Here is a 26,107-nt window from a genome sequence, read left to right as displayed (position 1 = left end):
AAGCAAAATAAAAATCATCACACGCACCAAGAAAAAAAAAAAAAAAAAAAAAAAAGAAAAAGAAAAAAACAAAATCAAGAAAACGTTAAAACTGGGAGAGACTCAAAAGCACTGGAGGGCTCTCAGAACTGAAGGGGGGAAGCAGCACTCCTCTAGTCCACAGACCCTCAATCCCCTCCTGCAGCAGCATATCAATATAGTACCATACTGACACAATCACACACAGTACCTGTAAAAGAGCATGCGGAGCAATTTCTACTACAACAGCATTCTCCGGAATATGCTTCAGACCTTCGTGGAACAGCACTGGATTCACTAGGTTGTTCACATGATACTCTGCAGAGGAATTCCTGGCCAGATCACTCTGCCACTGAGACTCAGGGATAGATGTGCTGATCCATCGTGCTGAACGAGGTTTAGGGTGTGGAATGACCTACAGACAAGAAAGGACAGAAGGAAGAGTTACATGCCACAGATAACCTGTAAGACAGGCAAAAGCAAACAGTGCCTCCTTTTTGCAGGCCATTTTTCTCAGCTCAGTTGCTCAGGACATCCTTCTGATTGAGACCATAGGACTTCAAAACTTAGGTCTCACAGAAGCCTACATGCTCTTCAAGAGACTTCCTTCTCCTCCTAAAGAAAGGAACCCCCTTAAGTTCAACGTCACCTATACCCACATCCAGGCGTCCAAGCGCAAGCCATGCGAGCCATACTTCGCCAACGTTACCTTTTTCAAGGCACTGAGCAGCGCTGGTGCAATAGATGCCATGTAGTAGGAATGAAATGCAACTCCAGCACTGCGCACCTCCTTTGCGAACACACCGTCCTCTTTCAGTTTGGCTACAAACTCACTCACAGAGTCCTAAGAAGAAGAATATAAGTGAACTGAAAAGAACAGCTCACAATGTATTTGCAATCTGTACGAGTCACTGTACCTCCCCCATGCTCTTCACCACTTGCCACTTAAGAAGAGCCATATCTGGAATGAGGTTATTGCCCTTCTCAGTCTTGTAATTTGTCACTCATTATGCCCACGGCTATTAGAATATTCAGCATAAGAGATCTTTTACTACTAGCTTACTGAGGCACTAATATCACTTCCTCTCACAGAACATTTAAGTTTATACAAAGCACCATGTTCTCTCCCACCACTTGAATCCAGCTCCCCTTTGCAAGCAGCTGAGCTTTAACTCAGCTTCATGCTTTCTTCAAACCAGAACTTCATGGGTCCCAATCACAACACTGGGATGCACCACATCAGTTCCTTGCTCACCAGAGGCCCCGAAACAGTGACAGTATCTTCAGAGTTGTGACAGGCTGGTACCACATTTGGAGGACAGCGTTGCTTACATTCTTCCCATGTCAGGCCTGCAGAAGGAAGACGCAGGAGAACACCAGTGTTTCTAGCACTGAGCCTCAAAAGAGAAGGCAATCTTAACCGCACAACCACTGCATTAATTCGGCATTTTGCAAAACTGGGAAGGATTCCTAAAAGAAGGATGTACATCCTCCCTTTCCCCAGAAGTGATTCTGCAAAAGCTAAGGATATTTATCTCAGGGCTTACTGCCATTATAACAACCGCGATATTTAACAATCTGTTCTACATCAGAAGAAGAGGCAACAGTAGCCAAAATTCTAGACATGACTGTCTCCTCCAACACACTTCAGAGCCCAATTTTATCACAATGCCATAGAGCAGAGATCAGGTGTACTTGTATCACTCTTTTGGTAAGAGTATACCTACCAACAGCAGCCATTCCTCCTGGGGGCAATCTGGCCTCTTTAACGCATCGTCCCCGCCAATAAGCGGCAAGAATGGCTTCCTCATGACTTAAGGAGTTATCTGCATAGCCACAAGCTAGTTCTCCCACTGAGTGGCCCAAAATCCCATCAGGTTGCAGACCTGCAGCCTTCAGCATATCAATCTGGGCAATCTGGAAGGAAAAGTAGGATTTGTGATTCCATGCCAGAGTAAGTGGGTGTCAGGCCTCAGGGGCACACAGCAGTAACCAAGCATCTTACAAAAATGCCTTTTCCCCCCTCCCAAGTGTAGCTCCAGCCTCATTTCAAAACAGTCCCAAGAATTGTTATTTGACTCCAGTATTGTTTGGGCCTCACCACTAGGTAGCGTTCCACTAAGAAGCCATTTCCAACAACAGGAGTTTGCCAAAAGTGTGTCTGTACAAAGTTATACGCAAGATCAGCTTTCCAGATCACTTTAAAAGCTCCACCTCCAGTTTAAGGAACAATGAATCCCACATTGACACTCAGAATTCAGAAAGACTTCATTTAGCATAGTTTAGCTGGTTTCCAAAACAGATTTTAGATGTCATTGCCTGGAACCTTGTTCCTTGGCACAAGCGTTTACATAAACCTTAAGACACTCCTTAGTCTCTTAAAAGGACAAACTGCCCCACATACACACACAGATATACACGCAAATCAGTTTAGATCAGTACTTGTGCAAGCATCTTGCAAGCAGCAGAGCCCAAAACTGTCAAGGGTACAACACACTCTGTCCTATCAGAGGGATGTTTCTAACAGCTGCCATTTGCTGATTAAACAAAACAAGCTTCCATTAATTGGTATACAGTGTTACCAGCCTGACACACTAGCAGACCACACTTATGGGGACTGAGTCCATGAATTTCTCCACCAGTCATTTGGGTCTTACCTGAATAGCAGCCAGTCCAACAAACGCATGGACAGTGTCATCAAAAGTGTTCTCATCTGCTTGCAGAAGCAGGTCCGAGACCTTTAGGCCTGTGGTCTTCAAAGCCTCATCTGAGCGCAATATAGACTGGCGAAACAAATCCAACTTCATGAGGCTCAGGCCCATACCTTTCCATTGTGTCCCCATGCCTGCAGGACAGACAAGGAGAACGCGAGCTTGAGTAACGCTCCATAAAAGGAACAGACGTCACACACTTGCTCTGGCAGTGAAAGAATTTCATGTAAGAGCAAAACATGCATTTCTAACATCTTCTAAATTAGGCACTGCTTTTTACCTTCCTGGACTTTGCTATCATAAGACAGCAAAGTTGGAGAATTAGATAAAACACAGGAAACACAAGTCTCCTAGACATACCACAAAGCTGCAAAATATTTCTTCATGCTAGAGTGGAAAACAATACTAGAGCACAGAATCCAATTGCTCAAGCCCCAGATGTATAGAGGAATGCAGAGGCCTGGACCCACTGCTGCATACTTACCTGAGCAGATGTACCAGAGTGGACGACCAGATGCTTGAACTTGCTGAACCTCTTGTATGTCACTCTCAGTGCCAACTAGTGTGTAGCCCCTGTAGGGCATGGAGGATACAGGAACTGTGGAGATATCATTGAGCAGGCTTACAAATGGACTGCATCCTCCATGTTTTCTACCCTCTTGAATTAATATTTCCACAGCTTCCTGGGTTCTGCCACAAATTTGAACCAGTCTTGGTATCCTGCATGTCTCCAGAGGCTGGCGTTTGTTCTCATTTGGCCTCAGAATGACATGAGCATTAGCACCTCCAAAGCCAAAAGAGTTGATACTGACAAGGCCACCTTTCACTGGCGTTGGTTTACAAACGACCTCCAAAGAGCCATCTTGTAAGGCAGGAATATCTGGATTTGGAGTACTGAAATGAAGATTTGGGGCCCACAGCCCATGCTCCAGTGACAGAATGACCTGAATGAAAAGAAAAAAGAGTGTTCTTGTAACAAACGTTATTTTCTTGTTATTGTTTTACTGTAAATGACCATGTAGCATACACTAAAGCAGCTCTCTATGTTTGGGTAAAGGGGCAATTCGGAAAATAACATTATTGATGTTACTGAGGTAGTACCTACTTCACCTAGATGAATTTCAACTCCATGCAGGAAGTCGGCAGTGAAGCTGAGGGTGGTAGTTTTAAGTTTAGCTTCCAGACCCTTTCTAACTGGAAAGCCACACAGCCTTGCTGGAAACCCAGCCTGTCTACTAGGAATATCACGTCTTTCCCTGCTTTCAGATCCTGTCCCTTCATCTCTCCCCAGTCACACGCAGCCAACACAAGGCTCTTCATATCACAATGAATGCTTCAGCCAAGCTGAAGCAGTGGTAAAAGAGACTGCGTCTTGCTTTGCACCCATTTATTGGTTTCTTGATCCAAAAAGAAGGAAGAGCAGACTGGTCAGAACGAGCAGAGCCAAAGGGAAGTACAGAAATGGCATGAGAGTTAGAACAGCTGTGCCAAAAAAACAAGAGCTCCCTTCTCTCACCAGCATCTCTACAGCCCATGACACCAAGCCCATGCTCCTCTGTGGCACGAGTCCAGCAAATCATGGACTGCAAGATCAGTTGCAAACACCCAGTACTCTGTATGTTTCTTCATCCCCCTAAACCAGCCAGATGAACAGATACTGGCTTGGCAACTGTTCTTCCAAGTTGACCGTCAGACACAGCAGCGTACCTGAGAGAACCACCAGCATGAATGCATGATTTCAACTCCAGTCAGCACGTTTGAAGTTGTGGTGATTTAAGTATTTTCATGCATGCTGTCCTACACCTACAATACTATGCACTAGCCTCATTCCAAAGAACTCACCTGGCTTCTTGCCAACACAAAAGAGGAAGAGGTGATACAAGAGATGACACATCCCTGACAAACAGCCAGAAGGATCAGCTACTCTCTTGGCACTGAAAGCCCACACTGCCTCTTCCCTTTGGCCATCGCCAACTACTTCAAACATTTAAATCCCTCTACTTGGATGCCCCTCAAACTCAAATGACTTACAGTACGGTTCTGTTGGAAGGTCCAGTGTAAGTATAATCAACAAAGCCATCCCAAAGCCTTTGCTCTGAACAGGGTCATGCTCCTGTAGAATTCAGTAGGGAAGGGAAACTAAGGTGTGTGTGCGTGCACGCATGCACTTGTGTGTGCACACAGTGAAGGACCACCTGGGCATTTGTGTCCAGCTTGCAGAATAGCCACCTGAGCTTTCAAAAGTGTTTGCAGGTGAAGCAAGAAGTAGATAATTAATGAGAATCACCTGAGTTGTTCTCATTACCAGTGAACATCTTATGCTGGATCAGTGCAAATTTTCCTTAAAACAAACAAATATTAAAAAAAACCCAACAAAACAACAGAAGCCACACGCACACACACACACACAAAAACCCCAGCAACTCAACAACAAAACGCCACCGCACCACACACTCACTGTTGTGCTCCCCTCCCTCCCCCAGTTTTCCTTCTAAAGCCAGCTGTTACCTTGGCTAACGCAGCAAGCCCAGAAGCAGGCTCTGGATGTCCCATGTTTGATTTGGTTGATCCAATCAACAGTGGCTCTCTCTCACACTGACAGAAGACATTTACAATGCCATTTACTTCCTGTGGATCCCCAACCTAGTAGAAAGAGAATCAGAGTGGTTATTAGCTAGCCTTTCCAAAACCTACCACAAACCTGAAAGATGAAGGTGTATGGGCAAAATGTAAAAGTGGTGAAGCAGTGCGCATTCTATAACCAGCAGAAGGTACAAATGTATTTCATTGGGGAAAAAAAAAAAAAAAAAAAAAAAGAAAAATCTGTCAAGTGATGCAAGGGAAGAAAATACAAACCCAAAGGGGCCATGCTGACCTTGGTGCCTGTCCCATGAGCTTCAACATACTCTACTTCTCCAGGTTTGATACCGCTTTCTCTGTACAAAGAGCTGACCAACTGCTGCTGCATCTCTCCAGACGGGAATGTCACACCTAGGACCAAAATTGTTGTCAATTCCTCTCTCCTACCAGAAGCTTCCTGTCTGACTTTAGTACCCTTTCAACTGCTTGGGGTTACCAGGTCAAACAAACAAACAAAAAAAATCCACCCCAAAACCAGAGTGGGACTTTTTCAGGATTTACACCAGTGTCCTTAGCACCAAACACAACAAGCCCCTCAAGCTCTTTTGAAGAAGGGCAGACGAACCAGAAATGGACCTAAACCAATGAGGTAGATTAGCATGGAAAGATACTGCTTAACAGAATAGCAGGAGGTGTCTAGATCAAGCAGAACGTGTGAAACTTGGTGTCTCCATAACTGGAGAGCAGAAGAAATGGGACAGCAGTAGGGAAAGAGCTTTACAGTCATAACACCACCTATGTTTCTACCATCAGTGTAGAAGTTACTGCAGAGATGTCCTGAGGAAGGCTAAACTAGCAACAGGACATTCCTGTTATCTGGAGAGTAGAAACCACCACTTATCTCCTTCAACTTCTTTACAAAATAGGGTCCTGAATTTTGTATTACCAACACAGAAAAAGAAAAAAATTCAAACCAAAACAATAAAAAGCCTTCACACATCAAAAGAAGAACCTCCCAGCAGCCTGTTTTTGATGACAAAGACTCTAGACTGAACAGTTCTGTAGGTATCTCACTTTTCAGAGGTTGAAGGCCTACCTTGCTCCTTAAAGCCATCAGTGTTACTTCCAGCATTGACTATTGTGGCATAGATCCGCTTAGCCATAGATCTCTTGGTCAAAAGAATGACAACAACAGCTTCAGAGCGACAATATCCGTTTCCTGAGACAGAGAGAGAAGGAAGAGTCACTAATTCTGCTCTGGTTTGAAAAAAGTTGCAAAATACCATGCAGTGAGACCACCTCATTCCTGAGCTACCACTCACGACAGACCGCTTTGAGAGTATGACATCCATTTTTTAAAAAAGAAAAAATGTCCTAGAAAGGCTCAACGCTTATCACAAATGACGATATAAAGCTTCCATCAAGACACAGCTATTTCCCTGTCCCCAGTGTCTGAGGAGAGAACCATAGTGTTTCTTCCCCGCATTTAGTTTTCCAGGTTCAATGGAACATACAACACAGATCAGATCCAGGGTATGTCCCAAACAGTGCAACTACAAACAGCAACGAGGCGAGCTCTTTGCTGTAATAGAAGAGTATGTGGTCACAGACTCCACAATAAGTTCCTTGCATACAACATGATGACCTTTTGTACTAAATGCCTTACCTGAAGCATCAAAAGCCTTGCAGGCACCATCGGGACTAAGCATACCCAGCTTCATGAACTGCACAGAAGTGTTGGGTTTCAGCAAAACGCTGACCCCTCCTACCAGGGCTGCACTGCACCGTCCATGACGAATTGCCTTATAAGCGTTTTCCATAGCAACAAGACTAGAGGAGCAGGCAGTATCAATAGTTATGCTTGGTCCTTAGGGAACAGAAAGGGAAAACAAAAAAGCTGGTTTTTACTGTTTATTTCCTACAGTTGCTATCCAAAGACTACAGAATGGGATCACAAGAAAAAGCTATTAAAAAAAAAAAAGAGTTTAACATGAGTTGCCTCAGAACACAGCAAGTAATCCTGATACAATGGGAGACAAGAACCACCACCTCTGCCTGCGCACTGGGTGACAAGGGATTAAAAAGGTGGAAAAAAATTGCAAAGGGTTTGGATTTTTTTTTCCCCATCTCTGTCTCCACCAAAAAGAGATACTGTAGCTTCACAGGCAGATCTCATCTATTTCCCCATTTTCATCAATAAAAACCCCCTTCCCCTTCCTGGTGCTACCCATTATCCCTGTTCTCTGCTGCTCTTCAGAGCAATTCTCATCCTGCCACTCTCCTCAATGCTACGCTCGGCTCAAGTCGTGTCTATGTCTTCAAACACTTCATTTTGGTGGCTCTCCCACTTCTTTCACTTTACTCAAAAAGAGCTAATTGTTCCAGTCAGTTTGTCTCTGAGCTGGCTGACTTCTACACAGTTTGATAGCAAATAGCCTAAAGACTAAAGGTCAGAAAGAAACTGACATCATAATCTTTCAGGTGAATACCAGCTATGTCCATTAGCAGCAACAGAGTTACAAAGCCTTACAATTAGTCTTATCACACATCTAAATTTTCTGCTTCTCATATTGCCTCCTTACAGTAGTTGCATGCTGCTTTCTCATCCAAAAAGGGGTCTACGTCATCATATCCATCCCACTCCTCTACAGAAGCTGTGGTACAATTCTGCTCAAATAGCAACTGCTGATCAGCATCAACAAGTTTGGAGACACTTACCTGTTAAGTCATAAAAGTAGGAAATCCTGTTGGCAAACATAGAACGCTGGCAGCCAGTCATACTGTATCCCAGAAGCTCTTCTGGATCTTGGCTAAGGGCTTCACCAGCTTCTGATGCACTGGCACCAACCCATACACCTGTGTCTGTGCCGCGGAGAGTGGCCGGATTGATACCTATGGGGATATTGGAAGGCAGATCACAGTAGACAAACTTATGAGGGGCAAACTGGGTGATACCGGGTATGCTAACAGCAGTTCATGAACTACTACTTACTGTCCCTTTCTGGCAGGCCTGCAGCATTACTCCCTTACCTATAGCTACCTTTTATCTGTCTCAGACCTTACAAGTCTTCCTGCAGAGCCCACCAGAACTGCGGAAGCGGCTTTTGGCCAGAACATACTGTGCCCAAAGACTGCTTTTCAGCTTATCCAGGCATTGCTAGAGTCTTGTGTAAGAAAAGTGTACGGACTATGAAAGACACAAATACTGATCAGATAAGCTAACAGCTGACTTCTGGTGCAGAGAAAAGGAACAGACTGAAAGGGAGAAAAATCACAGTACTTGGAATGTCACATGAGCATGTGAACATCTGTCTCTAGGCACACACAAAGCCCAGATCTGGAGTACAGGACAGAAAGGGTAATTCTTAAGCACAAAAGTAAACAATCAGAACAAGAAAAAATTCTACTCTAAAAAAACCTCAGAGCAAGTTAAACTTGTACCAATCTCTGCTGTCTCTTCTCTGTGCTTCAGGAGTCCAGGAGACAAGCAGCATATTCAAGCCTCCTGACTGAGCCTCAGCAGCAGAGGAACACGTGTTAATTTTAATAAGTCAGTAGTAGTGAGGTGGTTCCAACTTCTTCCCCATGTGCTTCTTATGTTCAGACATGAAACTGGCTAACACGAAGACTAAACTTTTTAGCTCTGTGGGTAAGTAACTCAAAAGCTCAGGACACTGGCAGTGATGGAGGAAAGAGTCTCCCATTCCTGAAAGCACAATTCCTGGGCAAACTTTATATAGAAGCAGATCAAATGCCACAAGTTTTCCAGGAACCTGGAAAATATCAGGCTATCTGCCATTCTTTAGACCATGGATGAGAACTATAGCCAAGTCATCTTCCTTTTGCACTAAAAATACACATTTAACAAAGGGATCTATTATGAAATATTAGGGTAGACCACAACACACAGGCTCTAGAACTGTTGACAGTTTCTGTTGTATTGGTTGTACCATATGATGCAGGTAGAGATTTGCTAGCTATCAGTGTAGGCTTCCTAATTTGAGTTCCAGAGAAAACAGCTTTGTTCTAACCCCTGTGCCTGTTCTTTGGTCTCCTCTCTAATGTAAGTCTTTCTCTTCTTGGATATCTCACCACACAGGTGCATGTTTGCACATGCTGCACAGAGACAATACAGCACAATTCTCTCTCTTCAGTCATTCAGCTGCTTACCTCCATCCAAAATAGCTTCATAAGAAACTTCCAATAGCAAGCGAAGTTGAGGATCCATCGTATGAGCTTGTTTGGGGTGAACACCAAAAAAGGATGCATCAAACTTGCTTATGTCCTTGAGCTTTCCATTTCTCTTGGGCAGTCCATAAATCCCTGAGAAGAAAAATTCAACACTGAGCCACAGAATACATCAGTTTTGAAGCAGCTACCAGCTGAGACAGAGTGTAGAACGACCACAGCTGATTCTTGATTACACATGAAACTTCACTTCCCTGACGCAGCACCCGGAGCGCTGCGTGAATACCTACCTACCCATCTCTCTGAATCTTATTTGAGAATACTGCAGTAACAAAAACAAGTGTCATTTTTAAGACTCTCCCAGATACAGCAACAAAAGACATCTACCCAGTTTAAGCATTTTTACTTTGGCAAGTTTTATCAAGCACATAAACAGAGTTCAAATCAGTAGTTCCAGTCAGTCACCAGTTAAAAAAACCCAAAAGCTAGTTTTCACTTCTGCAAATCACGAGCTCGAATTGGATAGACACGTGCCAAACAACTCAGAAGGACAATCAGACAGAAAAGGACATCGTAAAAAAAAACCAAAAAGCCCAAAAAACCCCACAACCCATAAATCACAAGAATGGAGTCCCTGTGCTACTTCTGAACCCAGGAAAATTACAGAGCTGTCTTACTGCCACAGCTATCGACAGCAAGCGCAGGATTTATGTTGCCTAGCTGCTCTGTCAGCATGTTCTTTTATTTGAAGCAAGCTATAAGTTACTACTGCATGGGACATGACATTATAAAGTAGATTGCATGAAACCTTCATAGAAGTGTTATGTTCCTGAATTTCTAGATGATATATCAGAAGATAATTCAGAAGCTCTCATAGGGTTTTGCATAGGATAAATTCTTTCCTTTCATAAGATAATTCCTCCAAAATGCTCCGAACTTTGGGCTCCAAAAGGAGAGACCATAAGCACTCACCTGGTTTCCACCTCCGATCATCCTCTGTGACCATATCAACTCCATTAAGCAGGTTTTCCCAGAACTCTTGCAAGTTCTCCGATTCTGGCAGCTTTCCTGCTATGCCTGCAATCACCACGTCCTCCATCTCTTAACTTCTCCCTGTTGCTGAGACCCATAAAGCAGCAAGACTAGTAAGATTTCACACACAGAAGGAGAGTATATGTGTCTCTTGTCCTCCTGACATGTTGTGACAAACAAGCATATTTGCAGGAGAAACACCCACACAGGAACAGCCCACGGAGTCTCTACTTAAAAAAAATACTCCCAAATAATCAAATGGTCCATAAGACACATGGGGACAACGAAGATGAGAAAACTCATCCTGAAGGAGTGTCGGGCTCCAAGAACCACCAGTTTCTACCTGACAACTAGAAAATTAACAGCTCTAGCTGTACCAAATGCAGAGCCCCTGGGAAGTCAGCAGAGAACAAAGATTAACATGCTGGAGCAGAGGTGGGTGGAGAAATTATGAAATACATATAGTAAAATACATAATTACAAGGCAAACCTACAGGTAGCAAAACAAGTTCTACGATGATTCCAAAGTTAAATGCTAACTTAGGAATCAATAATCAGAGAGTTGGTTGGAGATTAAAAAAACCCCAAACAAAAAAACCCCACCATATACAGAGGAGAAAACCCACAGAAAAGCACAAAGACTGCCCTACGACTTAACATCATTTTAAATACCCACACCAAGAAGTAAGTTTTACATATAAAGTGTTTCCCAAGTGGACCCTCCACTGCCATATGTTTAGAGGACTGGGAATGGGCAACTGAGTACATGTGATAGAGAGGGGTGCTTTAAAATAAGAGTTGGCAGAACAGGTCTGGATTCCAAATGGGATGGAAAGCTTTTGCTGGTCAAGAAACGTGCATTCTAAGCCCCCAATCTCAAACACCATGAGAAAGCATCACACTGCATAACACAACACGGCAGGCCACTTGTACAGATCGCACCACCAAATGATATCTCACACACTACAGTCATAGAATCAGTCATTTATTTTCTATTACACTGAAAACATATTAACAACAAAGCAGAGAGAAGGCAAGTTAACCTGATAGTTAAGTTCAAATTGTAATTCATAGATCCTAAGTAGGCAGGTCAAAGGAGGGGGGGAACCATTTATATATGGGTAATTTTAAACATATATATATATATATTAAAATAAATAAAAATGTGGTTGCATGAACAAGAGGTAGTATGCATTCACAGCACGTCTTTAAATATTTCTGGTAAAGGCAAAATATCCTTTAGTGTTAATGTGTGAGATTTTTTTTTTTTTTAACTTCTTAAATCACAAAGAAAATTGGGTATTCAAATAGCTAAAAGTCTGTCTGAATAACTTTAAAGGAAAGACCTAACATTTTATTTCCACCATAGATTATTCTCCATAGTGCCCCTAACGGGTACTCTTAGGTAAGCACCTCATAGCTATTTTTCCAAGACAAGACATTTCATTGTTTTTGTGGTTTTACAGCCTCTCTCAGGAGCTTCTGATGCTCCTGAGCAAGAGACAGGCCCCTCCCACCCCTCTCCGAAGGCGACGGCCTCCCGCGGCCAGAGCGGCTGCGGTGCGCACGGGGAGGCCTCCCGCGGCCAGGGCGGCTGCGGTGCGCACGGGGAGGCCTCCCGCGGCCAGGGCGGCTGCGGTGCGCACGGGGAGGCCTCCCGCGGCCAGAGCGGCTGCGGTGCGCACGGGGAGGCCTCCCGCGGCCAGGGCGGCTGCGGTGCGCACGGGGAGGCCTCCCGCGGCCAGGGCGGCTGCGGTGCGCACGGGGAGGCCGAGCCGCGGCCAGGGCGGCTGCGGTGCGCACGGGGAGGCCGAGCCGCGGCCAGGGCGGCTGCGGTGCGCACGGGGAGGCCGAGCCGCGGCCAGGGCGGCTGCGGTGCGCACGGGGAGGCCGAGCCGCGGCCAGAGCGGCTGCGGTGCGCACGGGGAGGCCGAGCCGCGGCCAGAGCGGCTGCGGTGCGCACGGGGAGGCCGAGCCGCGGCCAGCCCGGCCGGAACACGCCACCGCAGCGGCTGCCGGCTCCCTCAGCCTGTGTCTCTCCTTCAGCGGTTATCTGGATTCAGAGCTGAGGAGTAACTGCGAAATTATGCAACCAGCAGCACTGAAGCAGAAGAGACGATTATTACCTCCCCCAGTCCATCCCTTCTGGGAGCAGAAACAGAAGTGCTCCCAAAAGGACACCTTAGGTTTCTCAGTCTTATGCTAAACGCCCCAACAACAGAAGTTCTTGTTGGTAATTTAAAAAGGGCAACACCAAGGGCCAAATGCGCAAGGCCCTGACTGAGAAACTGTTCCCCAAATCTGAAGCTGGTAGAAACAGGCCCTGTCCACTTTGCTGTGCAGAGGAGCCTGTCCGCTTCTCCACTCACGTGAGTCCAGTAAGTCCGTTTTGTTACTGTCATCACTACTGCACCTGGGAAACGCAGCCAAGGGCCACAACCCTACTGTACATGCAGCAGTTCTGCTCTGGGGCAGAGGAAGAACAGATCTCAGGCCTGAAGTTCACAACTTAAGCATAAGATTAGATGTACAAGGTGGCAATATGATTACGATTCAGTTTTATGCCTCAGCATTTTGGGTGCTGATCTCTCAGGAGAGAAGTACAGTTTGTATTTCAGGGGGGCTGAAATGTCACTTCTGGGATTGATCCTTCCCATTCCACTTCTCTTCCCCTGGAGTACAAGAAAAACTCCATCCAGGTATGGCCAATCTTCACAAAACATTATTCCAAGACAGTGAAGTAACAGAATTTATTGACAAAGCAAATTTTGCCAACATGTTATGAATGTAGTTGAGCAAGATTGTGTCAAAGGCAGAGAAAAAGATGCTGTAGTAATCAAAATGCAGAAGAACAAGGGCCAAAAAGTTAATTTTAGCTGGGTGAATGGGTAGCAAGAGCCACAACATAAGGAATTTTATACACTAAGAACTGGAAATATTTAGACTCAACACAAAGAGCACCAAATACCTACATCTAATATACGAATTATGGATTTAGCAGCAGACAGTAGAGATGACTTGCTGTACAAAACAAGAGTGCAAAACAAGCAGTTATTTAAGCAGATGTTTCGGCTACCAGCATCTTCGGTCTCCCTTGACAGATAATAAGCAGGCAGAGTATTTTAGAGTTTGACTTTACTCCCAAATGGTGTACTGTATTATTTTTGCTATATTAGAGAGGTTTTTTTCTGTAGATCTTTCTTAAACTATACACAGTACATTGTCTGTTCTTGAACTATAGGATGTAGCACAGCTCAGGAAAGCAAATTATTTCTACAGCTGTTTTAAAACAGATTGGACTACAGCAAATATACAGAAGAGATCGCTCCTACCACACTTGATGAGCAAGATGAACAAAAGCAACAGGTCAAAACAGCAACAGATCCAACCAGGTATTCTACATCTGGTTTCCTGTGTTTACCTCACGGTTCTGCCTGAATGAAATTCGGTGAATTCCTCCCAGTTTGCATTTTTATCTTGGGGGAAAGGAGGGGCAGCGAACACCGCCGTCCCCCAACACGTCTGTCTGACAGACACCTCGGTTCAGCATGAACTACCACCTCACTGGATTTACACAATATTTTTTGGCAATGATATCGTGTTGCTGACTCATTCAGTCTGTGACTGGTAATAACTAACAATCCCTTCTGGTATTATTGACTAGTAACAACTTTCATCACTTTATACCATGCTCTGGTTATCTTCCTCCCACAGGAGCCACTTGACAAGGTTGGCTTGTTTATTGATGCCAGTTCCTTTCTCTGTGTTACAGCTTCCTAACCCTGTTCTCTATGCATTGGATACCTATTGGTGTCACATTAGCTTAACCCAATTATCAAACTTACTCTTAAGCTGAAATACTGTTCTCCGCTGCATTTAAAACACTTGCTTTTCAGTACCTCACTAATACAGCACCAATAACAAATAAAGAAGAAAAGTATTAATCATCATTTTCCAACATCCCTGGCAGCTGTTCAACCTTTTTTTAAATATAATGTTATCTACTGCTTCCCTACAAAAACATCTCTGTGCCCATTGATCTTGGAAGCTCTTAGAGGGGAAAGACAAAGATAAGAAAAATTTTAAAGTGAAGGTAAAATTTGATTTCTTTTCCCACTCATACCCGACTTGCCAACTGCTGAGAATACTTTTCTTGTTCTGTTTGCAAAGAACAACAGATAAAACTCAAACCCCATTTTTGCCCAATGCACAGTTCTCTTCTCTAGACAGGAGCACACTGCTGATGTTTATTTCACTGTTATTTGAGGGTTGTCATCACGGTGGGGCAGAACCCTCAAATCCAACTCTGCTATTGTCTCTAGGCACTCCAAATCTTGATTTTTTTTTTTGTGGTGCTCCCATTATTGTAAAATGAGACATCCATGAATTCATAGCTTCCTTCAGCACAGATAGTGACAAAGGGATTGCTTTATAGTTTTTCAGTATGACTACATCATAATCCAGGTTTCCTAATCTCTCATTATCACTTCCAAAATTTGTAATTAAAACTGTCATTACGTAGGAACTTCACTTGTAAAGAGCCATAAGGCCTGCCACCAAAGAAACCTTTACAAAAATAGAGACAAACACAGGCTGCTTTTCATTTTTTGAAAGCATTTGGATACCATCAATTTGCATTCAATAGCTTTGATTTAACAAAGACCTTTTAACTGCTTCTGTTTCAAGGCTGGATTTGTCCCATTGACCACAAGACAAATGAAAAATGGTCGTGTTTTCATCTTTAAAATGCACTACTTAGCAGGAAACATAATCTGGTTCAGAGTTGTTATTTGAGGGAAGCAGGTTAGATTTTGCTTATGGTATTAACACAGCTCTGTTGATTCCCAAATGGTCAGAATTGATTTGTATGAGTATTTAAGCCCCCAGTATCATTATATCACGTTTATAAAATATCTGTTCACAACTGCCCTCCACGTACGGCCCTCATCCTCTGAATTCATGCACTAAACACAGCTTTTCACAATGTACTATCATTTTCAGTTTGTTTCAAGAAGCACAGAGGCGGCAGGAGAAGGCAAACCCTTTTTTGTGTGTGGTTTCAGGCTTTCCTCTTCATTTTTTTAATGCAAGACGCGCTCCAAAGCCCCCAACACTGCCCTCTGAAGGAGTATGCAAGTTAACGTACCCAGCTTCAATACAGCCCGTTCCAACTGAAGCACTCAAATAAAGCTTTTAGCTAGGAAAATATGCATTCGCTATCTCAAAAGGCCCTATGCCAGGGAAGGAACGTGGAATAAAAACCTAATAGATGCAAAAAGAGCAGAGGAGAGAAGATGATAATCACATTCCTGACAGAATCACATCACCAAATCCAGACTTGTGTGTGATCAATGGGCTATTTCATGTGGGCTGTTGGTTTATACCGAAGTGAAAAGAAAAAAAAAGGATGTTTTGCAGCATATGCGGCACCTTTTTTGAGGCGGTTTCCTCTCACCTACTGACAAGTCACCTTTCGCAATAGCCAGCGCTGAATCGCCTCCCCTGCGCGCTCCCTCCGCCTGCCACGCTAGTGCCTGGACGCTGCCCGGCCCGAGCAGCCTGCGAACCCGGGGACCGCCCGGCAGCGCGGGCTGCGGCAGCGCGGGGCCGCCCATCCCGCGCCGGGCGCGGCCCCTCGGCACCCGCGGAGCCGCAGCTGGGGCCGGGCGAACGGCAGGAGGGCTCCCGCCGCCGGCGCCGAGGCTGCGGTGCCCCTGGCCGCGTCCCCGGGCGCGCCCGGCCCGGCGGCGAGGGGTCGCGGCGGCATGGTCCCCGCCCGCTGCCAAGATGGCCGAGCGCCAGCTCCACAATGCAGCCGCTCAGCCTCCCACCGCGCCGCCTCGCCGGGCGGGCGGAGCGGGCGGCTGCGGCTCGGTAACCAGCCACCGAGCTGCCGGGGATTCTCCTCGGCACGGCCGCGCTGGGCCACGGGACAGCGACCCGCGACAACAGGGCGCGGCGACCGCGGCACCGGGCCGCAGAACCTTCTCGGCGGCCCAGCCGGTCCCAAGACCCCGGCCAAGCCCGCGGGGCCCCCGCCACCCGCCCAGCGAGGCGCGGGCGCAACGCGTACGGTGCGGAGGGCAAGATGGAGCCTCCTCGGCGCGCCCGCCGGGCGCAGCGGCCCGCGGAGGCGGGAGCGGAGGCTGCCCCCCCGCCGCGCCGCATCCGCGGCCGTGCCGGTACCTGCACAGGGGCGGAAGGCTTCGTGCCGCGAAGTCTCTGCCGTCGGACCGGGCTGCTGCGGGGCGGGCTCTGCGGATGCACTCGGGCGCTGCTGCGGAGGCCGGACCGGACTGCGCACGGCCGATGCTCCGCGCTCTCCTCTCTGTCTCCCTCTAGCTCCCACCGCTATTTAAGCAGCCACCACCTCCGGCGGCCACGCCACATGGGCTGACAGTTTACTCCTCGTTGCAGTCCAATGAGAGCCGGGGCAGGACCGCCCCGAGCCGGCCCCGGGGTGATGCCTCCGCGGGAGGAGGGGGCCTTGGCCAGGCCGGGCAGGACCCGGGCGTACCCTCGTGCCCGCGGCCCCGGGCCAAGCTCTCGCGCCCCGCCCCGTACTGGAGGCCGGGCGCTGCGGGGGACGTCTGGCTTCGGGCCGGCCTGGCCGCGGGTGAAGGCAGCGCCGACCCACTACGGACGAGGGCCGGTTCGTGTCCCCCTCCCACCGCCCCGCGGGTGTGCTCACTTCACCAGGGAACTACTGCCGCGCCGGCACCATGGCCCAGCGGGGCACGCGGGCGCCGGGCCAGGCGGGAGCGGGTTGCGGAGCGCCCGCGCGCGCCCGCGGCGCACAAAGGGACGCCGGGCTGGACGCGCGATCCCGTGCCGGCAGCCAATCCGGAGGCGGGAGCGTGTGGGCGGGGGCGCGGCTCTGCCAATCGCGGGGCCCGTGGGTGTTGCTAGGCGATAGGGCGATGTGGTGACGGCTGAGAGGACGGCGGGGCCGCCGGAGGAGCGAGCAGCACCCGGCGCTCTCCGGTCGTTCACCCCGGCGGAGCGCGGTCCCGGGGTTACCACAGGGCAGCGGGCACGCCGGACAGGGATGCGCTGCCCCGTGCTGGGGCCTGTCGCGCCGCCGGGACCGGCGGCAGCAGGCGGTCCGGAGGCGGGGGGACCAGGGACTCGCTCCTCGGCGCGGCCGGGTACGCCCGCGCTTCCGAAGGGTGGACAAGTGGAAGATCACTCTGCTTGCAGACACTTTTTATCCACTTTCTCGATAACTTTTACTCCTTAAATTAAAGCCAAACAGTAAACAGAGTTGATTTTAGGTCTGTATTTCCTATGACTGCTACTTCAACACCAGAATACCCGCCTTTCGGTCGGCAGAGCGTGGATGCGAAAAACCCGCAGCTTCCCGCACCTGTGGGTCCCGGCCCGCCCCGCGCCTTCCCTGCTGCCTCTGGCAGAGCTGCCGCCTTTATCCACGTATTCCTCAATACTGGAGTAGTTTTTTAGCCTTTTGATAACAACAACAATCAGCAACTTACTTTGTTTTACCTTTTCAGTACTCAGTGACTGGCTGGAATTCTCTCTTTTATGGTCTCCCCTTTCTTTGTACAATTCAACACCATCCACAGCTCTACCTTGGCACCACTCTTTCATCTCTTTTTTAAGAATCAATGCCCAGTTTTTAAAATATTTTGGTCACAAGAGAAATACAGGAGAATTTCCCCCCTGCATTTAGTACACAGCACAACTTCCCCACACAGGATCCAAGCAATATGTTCTTTATTGTTATTATGCATAGTTCCTCAATTGTCAGCATACTTATGCTACCTTCTTACAATTACACTGAAACAAACGTACTATGATTGAACTACTTTTTTTTTTTTTTTTTTCTATTACAACTAAAACAAAATTGAACAATCAAGGGCTATCATCGCCCCTTACCTGCAGCTGCCTTAAGGAAACCTGTTTCTCAGGGACACTGTGTTTCTGGGAAGAGAGGCCTGCATGACCAGGCTTGCCAGGTCACCTACTGGGGGGTGACGGTGGAACCAAACAACCACAAAAAACCCAAAACCCCCTCAATCAAGCAAACAAAAAAAGCCTAAAAAACCTGCAAAGAAACCTACACAAAGGCATTTCTGAAGTCTGCAGCCCATGAGCTAATATCCGTGATATACAGAATGAAGAGCAATGTTTTCCAGGCTCAGATGTAGTGTTATTTAGATTGTGGGAAAAAACTGCTCTTTTTCTAAGGGCACACTCTGTTTAACACCTGTAAATTGACAGAATCTCATAGCACTGAAACACTGTGTATCTCCACATTCAATATTAAACACGGAATTGCAAATTTAGAAAATCATTTTTCACCATAATCTACAACTATTAATGACTTTGGAATTTACACACTGTTTTCTAGAAACAACTAGTGAGAGCTGTAGCTGGTGCAATCTGGGCCAAAATTCCTGTATTTGTTAGAAACCGCTATGCTTTGAGCTACAGAAAGAGCTCATTCAGGGCCCGGTTCAAGGGAAGGCACCACGTTGTTTCAGCTCATGAACAATGTTGAATTACAGGATTTTCAAGTAATTAAAAGATTTAAAGAGAAGCTCACAAGGTCTCTCAGGACTCATATTGATTTGATAGCATGTCAATGAAATTTATTCCAGATCTAGCATCATAGCACCTTTGCATTAAAGCAAAATATTTGCATCAGGAAGTAGAAAAATAACTATTCAAATTTTCAAAATCATTACTAGCACATTGTCAGGAGCCAAAGAGCAGCTGCTTGCAAAGCATACCAGGAAAGTGATTCTCAGAAGAAAAGCGCTCACGGGTAAGTAGCTCTCTTCCTTCATTAATCCTGTTTAGATTTCATGTTTCTAGCAGCAACTGAGAAATAGGCGTCACTTGGGTGATACCACTGACAGAGCCACTGGGGTGGGAAGGGTCTCCCGAGGTCACCCTGGCCAGCCCCCCGGCTCGAGGAGGGGCAGCCGGAGCAGGTTGCCCAGGCCCATGTCTACTGGGGGTTTGATGTTTCCACAGATGGGGACTCCAGAACCTCTCTGGGCAAACCGTTCCAGTGCTTGACCCTCCCCACAGTAGAAAAGGTTTTTCTTGCGTTTTTCATGTGCATTTCCTTTACTTATAGTAAAGTTCATCACTCTAATATCCCAAGACAGTTCAGCATTACTGGAAATGTTACAAAGAGACACTGATTACTTGTTTCAATGTCTTGGTGTGTTCATAACTATATAGATATCCCTCATTACATCACAACTCATTCCAGTTTTCTTTTAGTTTCATCTGTTGTAAGACTTATTTCTTACAACGCTTCTGTATGGTTTTAAGTGTTGCTAATGAATATGTTTTTCACTGCTTTGAACTCTATGCAATCTCCTGTTAAATAAAAATATAGTTACTGGTGTGGCAACAGAAGTTTAATATACTATTCCATGCTGTCTAAACAAGCAGAAAGAGCTACAGAAGATGAGAAACAATACAGATTCAGGTGTAGCCTTTTCAAAGCCCTTTCAAGTAGAAAAATAACTGCACAGGATTAACAGTTGCGTTATTAAATATAAGAAAACAAGTATGTTGAAGCATCCCTCTTATAAGCTTAAATCACATCTAAAGTTTCTCAACAAAATGTTTGCTAAAGACCTGCAAATGCTGCCTTAAAGGCACAAGGCTTTACATACGTATTGACTGGGCATTTCTAAATCCACAGTGCAAGCAATAAGAAACATATATATTTAAATTAAGTATTAACAGTGGAGACTGTAATCTCATAATGTACATAGATTAACCCTTTATTTTAGGGTTCACAGTATGAAACAGGGTATTTTTTATCTTTTCTGGCTGCAACCATCCCAACTCGACATACAAAAATCAAGCTGATATTTAGATCTGAGTTATAGATTTCAAAGTTAGTTAATAGCAAGTGTGGACTTGGAACTTGCTGCCAACAAAGAAATCAGTCTTTAATATTATAGTTGCGGATTTTTGTGATGTTAGAAGGGATTTTTGGTTTTATGGGATGAGGACAAGACAAATTCCTGGATTTTAACTCCTGCTGAACTGCCAGCCTGGTTCCTCTGACTGTCAAAGCTGAACCTGTTACTTCAAGTTTATCCTTGGCTTTGATATTTTGCTGAGATTCTTCAGATTGCTCAGTTGAACTTACAACTTCAAACTCCACTGGTCAAGAGAAAGAAAGAAAAATACTTTGTCGTTATGTTTGTATTTAATTATGAGACTGGATAGCTGAAGACAACTGGTTTACCTTTTTTCTCTACATTGCTGCCATAGTGGCACATTGTCCAAGTCCTACTTTGAGCAACAGAACCATTTCTGCACATAGGAGGCACAAAACCGTCCATTAAGGCTTTCTATGCTGATGGTACAACACATCAGCATCTCCTGCTCCATCCTCACTTCTTCTGTACTGCTCCTTATTCATTAGCGGCAGACCGCTTAAGAAAGGGGAAAGGCAGACAGCTGGATGTCAGAGCAACTGTCCCAAGTCAAGCACTACCTACTTGTTCAACTTTTTTTAAACATCACATTTTGCTAGTTTACCCTTCTCTCCATTGTGAGAGAACATCCATGTCAATCAAGGCAATTCCAACGCACTGGCCAACACGATACAAAGTTAGACCTACCTGCTCCCGGATTGTGAAACACTGATAAGTACCTGGTTGCAATAGCTTGATCTGTTTCAAGGAGCCACCAGCAGCCATAAAAGCTGTAGCAAAACGTGTTTGGACATGCGTGATCCAAAGGACTCAAAGACAAGTCCGTGTGCTTGACAACCACTGTTGCACTGCTACCACTGTTATTATTATTATTATTTTCAAATCTTCTCTCACAGAGGAAGGCATTTACTATGCAAATCTGAACTTCTGTTGTCTAAAATATCTGTGTGTACTAGAGAGGACTAACTCAAACAATAACATCTTTGGCTGGGAAGTAGGGAGATTGGTCTTAATACTAATTGGAGTCCATTCTGTAGCCTCTCGGATAATTATCTGAAAACCACTATCTTCAGCTAACGGAACTTCAGTCTTATCACAGGTTTAATTAGGTAAGATAAGTGAAACTAGTCAGTCACAGTATTCATTATAAGCTATAGGTAATATTTACAAGTGCTTGGCTCCAGACTCTTAATCCTTATTTTTCAAGGCACCTCTGAGATTTTATCTATAGATTTTCTATGGAGAGCCAAAGCAGACAGCAGAAGTCATCCTAATACACCTGCAATAACACACACTACAGCATTCCAGCGTGACAGGCTTCAGTCCCAGGTACCATCGAATCACAGAGAAAGAAGAAGAGCTGCACAAACTGACAAAGGTAATTTAGCAGGATAAAGTGAATTTTCATAGTCAACAAAACATGGTAGAAAGTCCAAACAAAATTCATGGAAGTAAATAAAAAATATTATTTAATTATGGAATTAAGTAATCTATTGAGGGTTTATAGCTCTATCCAAAGCATGACATTTTGGCTAGTGTCAAAACATGACACTTTTCAAAATCATGTTAATGTTCAGGCTTAGCCTGAAGCAGCCGCTCCCTCGCGTGCACGGCGCCGGCACCGAGCCGGCTCGGGGGAACTTGTTACTACGGGTGGCAAGAGCTCAGCGGACTTGTGCAACTGATGGAAAACCATGGCGTTCAGCTTGCCACCTGCTGGTTACCGACAGGCGTAGGCGATATGAAAGAGGATGCTTGAGCCCATGGAAGACCTTTGAATGTATTTTCCTGCCTGGAAAAAGGACTTTAATCATTATAGTGCATTACTCTAGACCTCGACCACATCTGGCAAATAATAAAGTAGAATTTCATGACATCAACAGTTTAGAACAGTGCAGTCAGCAGTGTCTGAAGGGTCCTGGACACAGCTTCAAAGATAATTTTGCCTGAACAGGAGATGCAGCAGAATGAGACCACCTCTCATTTGTGGTCTAAACTACAGCAATGAGCAGATCCTTAAACAGCACACAGTCAACACTGACCACAGACAGTCTGATTTTTTAAATACTCCCTCAGTTTTGAAGCGTCTTTTGCATTCAACCAAGGGGACGTCTTTCAGAAATAACATCGGAGGCCCTAATCTTGCAGATCCAAAGGCAAAGGAACCAAGCGCCAACGCATCACATGCACCCCTTCCTCTGCAGACTTCTTGTCCCTTGGCATTGGTACACACACTAACCAGTAAGGGCGTCTTAGGTGTCTGGAACAACAACATAGAATGTGGCTATAGTACATTTTGGACTGTCAAAAATCTGTGTTAACACAAAAATTTTAAACTGTGAAACTGCAAACCTGTAAGGTTAGTTCTACAACACTGAAAAAGACAAAGAACCAATAGCCCAGAAGCAGAAATGCTATCTAAAGTGAAATATCCTAAAAGAACGCTGAATAAGGACCTTCATATGTTACTCGTTCTGCTTGGGACTGTTAAGGTGTCTGAAGGACCTTGAAGAAAACCAGCATGAATATGCACCCAGCAGTGTAATTTAAATGCAGGAGCTTGGTTTTCACAATGAAGAAGCACACCTACATTAGAAGCCTGTAACTTACTTTCAGCAGCGACCTTGGCAATTAGAGCTCGTAAGATCATAGTTAAGATCCTAAACTGCTTCTGAGAACTGATCTAAATGCCTAGTGTATTGAAACGCTTAACATCTTCCATTTAATGTGTGTTAACTACAGTCGGAAATCAATATTAACAGATTGTTTTTTCAGAACTAAAGAGGCGCAAGCAGACGTTGTATGAGTAAACTGAAAGTTCCTCAGACGGAGAATTTCATTTAAGGAACTGGTCACTAGATATTTGCTTATGGCTAACAGTGTTTCTGAAGGAACACCAGCCCGAAGAAGGACTTATTCAAGAGAAGAACATTTAAGTGAAGAAAATGTAACTACAGGATTAGTTAATATTTGTGAAACACTTCAAAGACGAAGTTTTATGTAACACAGAAAAGAAATCACGAGCCTTTCTCTGATTGGAGCCGGAACGAAGCCGGAGCCAGAGCACTCCCTCCGCGTGTTAATGTTTTACCAGATTCATCCTCCGGCCAGCTCCTCACCCACATGGATTGCTCTTAGAACTGTCAGTGATGTCAGAGCTGTTGAAATTCTGTCTAGTGTGGAAACACTTAAGATAACTTTTGATCCATAAAGTGTAGAATTTCAGACCAGAGAGCTTTGCAAGTAACAGTAACAATGAGAATCATAGTAAAAGAAACTCCCCTAAGTCCAAGTAGTACACCAGAAAAGTTACTTTGCTTCAAAGCAGCTCAATCTCACTCTTTGTTAGGCTACAATGTAAACTCAAACTAACACACCCAGGACACAGTTCTGAGAGCAGCGGGACCACCCAGCACAGCTGGAGCCCTCCCCGGCACGGAAAGCTGCGAGTTTCCCTGCGCCGCGGCGCACGCCCCCCGCCGGGACGCTCCCGCGCCCTCCGCGCTGGCCCAGCCTCTGCTGACCCGCGGAGACACGGATGATCAGGAGCTTTCCACGTGGGAGCACAAGCCCCCTTCACAGCATCGGCTTCACTCGGAAGGCGGCCTTACGCTCCGATTATAACAGGTGACGTTTGCCCTTCTTTCCAGAAAAACTAGTGTGTGTCTCCAAGACAAGATGCATTTAATAGGGATCACAAACAAGAGTCTCCCACCTGCTCTCAGCCACTGGGATAGGGCATATAAAAAAATAAACAAACACAGAAGTGTATTTCTGACTAGAACAGTTATGTATGTATGCGGTCAGAATTAAGGATACCATTTCGATGGTTTCCTGGAGGAGAAAGCTAAGCAGTGTTTAAAGAAAGCTGAGAGTGTTTAAAAACCCTATTCTTGCACTGCAGTATTTCAGGGCCTGCGTGTTTGGGCAAGAAGTTCCTCCGCTCAAGTGTTCTTAGGGTAAATCTGGATGCAGAGATTAAATTAAGGTTGTTCTCAAGAAAATATCATCCCTTATTGATGTTTCACTTGTTTCATGTCAGCAGTATCATAGTTCCCTTCTGCTGTTCTCTAGATCCACCCCAAAAATACAGAAAGTTTTGCAATGGTGGCTGGAAATTTCTAGACATTAAGAAACTGATGTCCTTGTAAGGCTGCCAGTGGCGTTGCATCATGCACACGGCAGCCTCAAACTGCGTGGCACTATCAGTAACGTTTCAAATACATCCTTTTGCTTATCCTGTCAATATAGGCCTGACCTGAAATACTCTTCCTATTTCAGTCCCAGCCCCACAGAAAAGCACATGAATCACGAATGTCAGCACTCTGTCCACTCCAGTCCTACAGGTCTGCCAACGCACATTACTTTGTCCCTGTAACGTACTGCTGTTGTGAATAAACACACAGTCGATTCTTCATTTTGAAAGTCCCTTAAATCTATTTTTTTTCTCTTGTGTGCTGCTGCTGGTGGTTCATCACATCTATACACTGGTTTAAAAACAGAGGTAATGCAGGCTGGAAAGGATGTCTGGGTGAAATATCACAGTGCTTGTCACTCCCTGCTCAGAATCAGAACGTGTCTTGAGAGACCTTGTGTCCATTGCCTCTTTTCACTGTGCACCTCGAAGAGTCCGTCTGTCTCCTCCAAAACCCCTCACTGGGTAGTTAAAAAGCAGCAATCAAAGCGCCCACTGACTCTCTATTTTCCGCACTGAACAGCCTGGCTCTCCAAACCTCTTCTCACATGGCAGCATTGCGGCACCCGGCCACCCCAGGGGCTCTCCAGCTCCTCGCGCCTTCACACCGGGGGGACGAAACTGGACACAGGGCTCCAGATGTGGCCCCATGGGTACCAAAAAGAGGGGAACAAATAACTTCCACTAACCCACTGGTTGCATTCCTGCTCCTGCAGTATGGTCTGTGGCTAACAGCACATTACCTATGTAATGGCTACAGGTCACTATTAATATAAAGTTAGTTTGAAAAGGCTAACTGGCTGCCATATTGCACCGTAGCTGACATCAGATCCCAGGAATAATGCTGACGATGATAATAATAATAATATCAAAACTAAAAAAACTCAAACAACCCACACAAGCCCCACAGCATTGTAAGAAATAATTTACTGAATGCTACACCTATTATCAAAAAAACAAAAATCACCTTTACTTGGAACATTCCAGATAAATGTTTGTCTGTCTATTTATAAAGACCTTTAATAAAGAAGAATCTACAATCCTTCTGCAGAATACACTCCACTATTAGCCACCCTTAAAATTTTTCCAGTATTATAATTTCAGGCCATTACTCCTTGTCCCATCTGCAGCAGGTGCTAGAACAGTTTTCCAAAGTTCTGACAAAGAAGAATTACTTCATGAACAGGCCAGCAGTTTGGGAGACATAACAGTGCACGGCAACGCACTGCTCAACAGAACGGCTGCCATTAGAAAGTTCCTTTACAATTTGCCTGTGAGGAGGCGACACTTCACTGCGCTCCTGCTACAATTTCTAATAATGTGGCGCTTTTTGTACAAGTATAAGATTGATTAATGTTCAATCTATGACCCAGGTTTTACCTTGTCCTTTCATCCTAAACCTGATACTGTCTGATATGTAAGGTCAGGATGCTGTTTCTTTCAGAGCAGAA

The 26,107-nt window shown here is 45.5% G+C and overlaps 2 protein-coding genes across 2 annotated transcripts in view; both read right to left on the bottom strand.

The window, feature by feature from the left end:
• FASN (fatty acid synthase) overlaps nt 1-16,853 on the bottom strand; it is a 37,488-nt gene extending 20,635 nt beyond the window's left edge. Inside the window, exons 1-14 of the mRNA XM_082066879.1 lie at nt 16,716-16,853; nt 10,470-10,616; nt 9,480-9,632; nt 8,028-8,201; nt 6,976-7,176; nt 6,406-6,528; nt 5,605-5,720; nt 5,238-5,372; nt 3,214-3,673; nt 2,676-2,863; nt 1,746-1,935; nt 1,274-1,368; nt 728-862; nt 230-433 (exon numbers count right to left, since the gene is read on the bottom strand). Of these exons, the coding sequence (XP_081923005.1) occupies nt 230-433; nt 728-862; nt 1,274-1,368; nt 1,746-1,935; nt 2,676-2,863; nt 3,214-3,673; nt 5,238-5,372; nt 5,605-5,720; nt 6,406-6,528; nt 6,976-7,176; nt 8,028-8,201; nt 9,480-9,632; nt 10,470-10,596 (2,301 nt within the window). The 5' untranslated portion in view covers nt 10,597-10,616; nt 16,716-16,853. The remainder of the gene's footprint in view (nt 1-229; nt 434-727; nt 863-1,273; nt 1,369-1,745; nt 1,936-2,675; nt 2,864-3,213; nt 3,674-5,237; nt 5,373-5,604; nt 5,721-6,405; nt 6,529-6,975; nt 7,177-8,027; nt 8,202-9,479; nt 9,633-10,469; nt 10,617-16,715) is intronic.
• A 1,234-nt stretch (nt 16,854-18,087) lies between these two features.
• The window catches only part of CCDC57 (coiled-coil domain containing 57), a gene marked incomplete at its 5' end in the record, with an annotated part of 25,612 nt that continues 17,592 nt past the window's right edge, over nt 18,088-26,107 (bottom strand). The window contains 1 exon segment of the mRNA XM_082067319.1: nt 18,088-20,684. Coding sequence (XP_081923445.1) covers nt 20,461-20,684 — 224 coding nt within the window. The 3' untranslated portion in view covers nt 18,088-20,460.

The sequence above is a fragment of the Streptopelia decaocto genome, assembly GCF_964273445.1.
Source record: "Streptopelia decaocto genome assembly, chromosome: 16".
Lineage (NCBI taxonomy): Eukaryota > Metazoa > Chordata > Aves > Columbiformes > Columbidae > Streptopelia > Streptopelia decaocto.
The sequence above is the reverse complement of the archived record's forward strand: the minus strand, read 5'-3'. Positions and strand labels throughout refer to the sequence as shown.